Source organism: Abrus precatorius, unplaced genomic scaffold (assembly GCF_003935025.1).
Source record: "Abrus precatorius isolate BTA unplaced genomic scaffold, Abrus_2018 Scaffold7, whole genome shotgun sequence".
NCBI classification, from domain to species: Eukaryota; Viridiplantae; Streptophyta; class Magnoliopsida; order Fabales; family Fabaceae; genus Abrus; species Abrus precatorius.
Window position 1 is genome coordinate 14,448,951 of NW_020874417.1, and position 6,000 is coordinate 14,454,950.

Here is a 6,000-nt window from a genome sequence, read left to right on the forward strand (position 1 = left end):
TATGATTTTTTTTCCGCAACTTTCGTTTATAATTCAACATGCAGCTTTCGGTTCTTTTAATGGAAATATGGAATGTTAAATTTGTCTTATTACTAGTTATTTGCTGAACGTCGGTACAAAATTCAGATACAATTTGTTGACATGTTATAAATTTGATGCACAACCTCTTCAATTCTCTTGCTAATTTAGATGGGCCACAATAAAAAAAAATCCTGTAGAAGAAAATCCATACTTTTAGTTTGGAGATAACAATTTATCCTATTTTTTTTTTTCTGTGTGTGTGTGTTTGGAGATAAAGATTTTGAGTAAAGCAATAGTCCCTAAAGTATATATGTGCATTTCAATTATTAAATAATGTACAAATTTGGATATTTTCTCACTAATCTTAGCCCCTCCATGCTTGCGAGCCAATCTGGAATATGTTAAACCAATTTGGTCGAGCAAAATGTGTGTATCTGAAAATTCTGATAACAAATTTAGGTTTAATCGAGCAATAGCAAACCGTATGTGCAATCTTGATATGACAGGAATGATTCATTTTTTAAAAAACAATTTTTGATTGATATGTATTTGTTAGGATTCTTGGCTTATGTGTAATGTGGGTAACATATTATTTTATTAGAAATTGTTTTGGATTGATGTCACCTTGTTATGTACCAAATGATCTTTTGTGTGAATACCTAACTGAAACACTTTCTTGTATAATTGAATGCAATTTTAATATAATAAGAAATTGCATTGATATTTTAGTATTGAGAATTTTGTCCCTTGAACAGAAATTGCAACTTTGACTTGTTGTGCATAATAAATTTCTCTTACATTGATATTATAAGGTTTTTACTTGCAATGCATTTGTAGTAAATATGTGTTATTTTTTTTTACATAAGTCTTTTGGTATATAAAATAGATGGATATTGATTATAATTTTTTAAAATATAGAATTTTATTATGGAGTTTGCAAATCAACATGTAAATATGGAAGATGAAGTTGTTTCTGAAACTCCAATCACTTTTTCTGAAAATGCTGAGTCAGCAAAGAAAGAGACTTCAAATGTGTGGAAGTTTTTTTCAAAAATTGGTAAAGATAAGGATGGTGTGGAAAGAGCTGCATGTAATTTTTGTGAGCGTGATTATGCAATTGGTAAAAATCACAAGTCAAAAACAAACTATGGGACTTCACATTTAAGTCGTCATATTTCTGTTTGTAAAGGGATTTCAAACTCGAATCTAAATGTGAATGAGATGTTATCTAATCCAAAGTCCAACATGACACAAATTAATCAAAAGATCCACCATGAGTTGCTTGCCAAAGCTATAATTCAGCATGATCTTCCCTTTAATTTTGTGGAATATGAGAGTATTAGGGAATGGATAAAGTATTTAAATCCAAGTGTTGTGATGCCTTCTAGGAATACTGTTTTGTCAGATATTAAAAAAGTATATACTATAGAGAAAGATAAACTCAAGCAAATTTTATTTAAAATTCCCAATAGAGTGTGTTTGACTTTTGATGTTTGGACAGCTTCTACCACTGAAGGATATATTTGTTTGACAGCACACTTTGTAGATGATAAATAGAAATTAGTCAGTAGAATTCTTAATTTTTGTCAAATGAAGCCTCCACATACTGGATCTGAATTAGAAGCTATACTATTTGATTGTTTGAAATACTGGGGAATAGACAAAAAGTTATTTTCTATCACTTTAGACAATGCTTCTGCTAATGATAGTATGCAAGATATTTTGAAAGCTCATCTTCGTTTGCAAAATAGTTTATTGTGTGATGGTGAATATTTTCACATTCGTTGTTCTGCTCACATACTTAACTTGATTGTCCAAGAGGATTTGAAAGTGGCTGGTGAAGCACTTTACAAAATTAGAGAGAGTGTTAAGTATGTAAGATGATCAGATGGAAGAATGATTAAATTTAAAAATTGTGTGCAAGAAGCTGGTATTGATAAAAGTATTGGTTTACGATTGGATGTCTCAACTAGGTGGAATTCAACATATTTAATGCTTGAAAGTGCAATAAAATACGAAAGAGCATTTGATATTCTTAGTGACAAATACAAATTATAAATGTTGTCCATCAGAAGAAGAATGGAAAAGGGGAGAAAAGATGTGTGAATTTCTAGAACCATTTTATGAGACAACTAACATGATATCATGTTCTTCTTACCCAACCTCAAATTTATATTTTTTGCAAGTGTGGAAGATTGAGTGCATATTAGATGAAAACTTGGTTAATGATGATGAGGTGATAAAGGAAATGTCTGTAAGGATGAAAAAAAATTTGACAAATATTGGAAAGAGTATAGTGTGGTATTGACTTTTGGAGCTATTCTTGACCCACTGTTGAAATTAGATTTTATACTATTTTGCTATACCAAACTTGATTGGTCAACCTCTGAATATAAGGTTAAGAGTGCGAAGAAAAAGTTTGAGAAATTGTATGAAGAGCATGTGAGTGATCATTTCAATACACCAAGTTCTTCTCAATCTCAACCATTAACTGAATCTAATATGTTGGACAAGGCAAGTGATGAAGGAAGTAGGCACAAGCAATCAAAAGTATTCAAGGTATTTTTTAATGTTTCTTTATTAAATTTATACTTCTATTATTATCTTGTTTAAGTAATTAATATGTTATATATTGCAGGAGTTTAAAAAGTTTCAAAGTGAAACCAAATCTAACATTGGGAAGAGTGAATTAGATCTTTATTTGGAAGAAAAATCACTTGATTATGATGATAATGAGGATTTAGATGTGCTGAGCTATTTGGAAGAAAAAACCAAGGCTAGTGATGAATTGAAGAATGAAGACTTTTTATATTTTGTATTTTTTTTTTTGCCTGAAAGATAGTCAAACTTAAGGTGATTTTTAGGGTTGTTTTTGTTGAATACTATTATTGTTGATCCCTTTATAGATGTCACTAAGCCTTTGATGATTGAGATTGATTATATCTATTATGATTCTTTGCTTTTGATAATTTTTTAAGAGTTTTTTAAAAGTAATTTGTTCTTAAAAGATAGAATCTGTATGCTGCATTTATATATGACTGAGCCTTTGATGATTGAGGTTGATTAGATCTATTATGATTCATTACTTTTAATTTTTGTTCAGTTTGGTTAAACATGTTATTTGCATATAGCAGAAACAATTGATCTTAATAATGCATGCTGGGAAAGGAGATGAGTTGCACCTTTTTTTTTTATTAGAATGTGCAAAAAAAATAAAATTTAATTTGATATAATTTTGTGGGCTTACCCATGGGCCAATTTTAACCCACTAAACCATGTGGGCTTTTTGACCCTATGGGCTTTTTAGATTAAGGGCTGTTTAGCCCTATGGACTTTTAAGCCCTAGCCCACATGGGTCAGGGCTAAATGGGTGAGGGCTGGCCCATTTGCCAACTCTATAGATACGTCATCTTGAACTATTCAATAATTAGTTGATAGTTTGAAACTAATTAGTGGTTAAAAAAGATGAAAATTGGGATTGATTTTTCTCTTCCATTAAACTAAAATGTGAGTGATATGTAAATCTTATTTGGTGGGAAAATATGAACAGTGAAATCCATTCATATATGAATAGCCATTGGAGGTGAATCAAGTGAGCCTTTAGTGCATGAAGGCAACTATGGAAGATGGAGTCGTGTATACGCGAGGAAAAGGCATTAGAGGAGTGATTGGGTCATGATTGTTAGTTAAAGGGGGGTATTTTGAGGATGTGGAGTGAGATATTTTTGTCTTTTTTTATCTTTACGGTTATTTAGTATCAGATTGGAGAGAGAAGGGGGATCATTCTGTTTTCCATCATCATTTTGGTAGAGGATACCTCTTTTATGTGGTGACTCTAAGGAGCTTGGCTCTGGGTAGATTGGGTACCCATTCCCATCTGTTTTTCTTTTTTTTTTTTTTGTTACTTTTTCTCAATTTAACCAAGGTTCCTTGTTTCATTCAGTGCGTATATTATACTCTGTTTTTTGGTTTGCATCAATTTGGTCCGAACTGCCGGATTAGAATCAACAGTGGTGGATACCCACAACCAGGAGAATTAGAAGAAGAAGCAAAAACAGGAATCAGCGGAAATGGATACACGCTTGAGTCACATAAAAGGAGAGTTGGGTTGGGTGCGATCATCAATTGAAGAATTGCATCTTAAAGCAGCAGAGAGTAAGTTGATCATGGACCAGTTACAAAAACAACCGGAGGAACAGACGAAACTCATGGAGGCCATCTTTTTGAATATCGAAAAGAGTAGAGGTGAAAATGGCGGGGAAAACTCAGTGAGACAGAAGAAGAAGGAGAGCGAGAAATCAAAGACGAGTGTGAGCTTGAAGCCATTGGAGGGAACAACTTTGGAGGAATTCCGTCAATCCCTAAAAAAGGTGAAATTACCCATGTTTAATGGAGAGGATCCAGCTGGTTAGATTACGAGGGCTGAGATTTATTTTCGTGTTCACGAGACAAGCGAGGACGTGAAGGTGAACCTTGCATAACTTTGTATGGAGAATGGAACCATCCATTTCTTCAACGCCTTACTCAGTGATTACGACAAGTTGACCTGGGATGATCTCAAGAAAAAGCTACTAGAACGTTACGTAGGAATCGGGGAAGGAGTATTTGAGCAGTTAACTTCTCTGTGGCAAACCGGAGGGGTCAAGGAATATATTCAGAAGTTTGAATGTTTAACTTCTCAGATTCCAAAGCTCCATGATGAACAGTATTTTGCTTATTTCATCCATGACTTACGTGAAGAAATTCGTTCGAGAATGAGGAGTTTAAATGTGGTCAGTCCGATATTTCATGGAAGGATGATGAATGCCACAAAAGTAATTGAGTTGGAGCTGTCTAGCCATGGTAGAAATTGGAGTGAGAAGAAGGAGACATGTGGGAGTGGAAGATCCTATTCGGGTTTCCGAATCAACTCCAATGTACCGGGTCAAAATAACCCAAGGAGTTTTGGAGGATAAGGGGGGTGGAAATGGGCTTGGCCCAAATGTACCCGTTGATCCTAGAGAAAAAATTCGAAATGGGCCTAGAGACAAGAGGTGTTAGGCACTTGGCCTACCAAGACCTTTTGGAACATCGCCAAAAAAGGTTTTGCTTTAAGTGTGGAGGGTCCTATGGCCCATTCCACCAATGTCCTGTGAAGCAATTACGTGTAATATTACTGGATGAGAAAATCCAGGTGGCATGTGATAAGGAGGATCGTGTGTCTGGACACGAAGATGAAGATGTGGAAGCTGGATTTGATGGAGAATGCAGTGCTTTGACATCCCTCTTTTCATACTCGTTAACAATAGCGCTTCCCATAACTTTATTTCTCGAAGGTTAGTGGAGGCTATGGGATGGAGTTGGGAGGAGACAAGGTGTATGCGAATTTTGTTGGGCGATGGTCATAAGACTTTGACGTGTGGGGTTTGTCACAGTTTAGTGGTGGAGGTTGATGCATGTAGTTTTATGGTTGACGTCTATCTCTTTGAGTTGGAGGACATTGATCTAATCATAGGAATGGCGTGGTTAAGCTTGTTAGGAGAAATGCGGGAGGATTGGAAGAAGCAAGTTATGAAGATTAATACTTCCCAAGGAGAAAAGACGTTGATGGGGCTCTCACCAAGAGAACTTAAATTTATTTCTTTGTGCCACTTACGGTGGAAGTTCAGGAGAATACAACGAGGGGAGAACAACAAGAAGCCTTAGAGGGTGTTCTGGAAGAAATTGCATATGTTTTTAGGGAACCTACCGGTTTGTCTCCTCCACGAGCTCGTGAGCACAATATTACTCTCCAACTAAGAGTGGGTCTAATTAATGTGTGACCTTATCGGTACCCTCATCATCACAAAAATGAAATAGAGAGACAGGTGAAGGAATTGTTGGCAAATGGTCATATTCGATATAGCTAGAGTGCCTACTCCAGCCCAATTATTTTGGTCAAGAAGAAGAATAATCAGTGGCATATGTGTGTGGATTTCAGGGCTCTAAACAAACTTACAA

At 35.0% G+C, this 6,000-nt stretch overlaps 1 protein-coding gene across 1 annotated transcript; it reads left to right on the top strand.

The window, feature by feature from the left end:
• The first annotated feature begins 975 nt into the window (after window positions 1-975).
• Window positions 976-2,863, top strand: LOC113871523 (zinc finger BED domain-containing protein RICESLEEPER 1-like). Its single transcript, XM_027508613.1, has 4 exons — window positions 976-1,437; window positions 1,618-1,896; window positions 2,419-2,580; window positions 2,660-2,863. The coding sequence occupies exons 1-4, from the start codon at window positions 976-978 to the stop codon at window positions 2,861-2,863; spliced, it is 1,107 nt and encodes a 368-aa protein (XP_027364414.1).
• Window positions 2,864-6,000: the final 3,137 nt, after the last annotated feature.

Excerpts from the sequence above, each read along its gene's own strand:
- LOC113871523 (XM_027508613.1), top strand. The coding sequence starts at position 976 with ATGGAAGATGAAGTTGTTTCTGAAACTCCAATCACTTTTTCTGAAAAT. Across the intron at positions 1,438-1,617 it reads TTTTGTCAGATATTAAAAAA|CCTCCACATACTGGATCTGA; the intron begins GTATATACTATA and ends TGTCAAATGAAG. Across the intron at positions 1,897-2,418 it reads TTAGAGAGAGTGTTAAGTAT|GTTAAGAGTGCGAAGAAAAA; the intron begins GTAAGATGATCA and ends TCTGAATATAAG.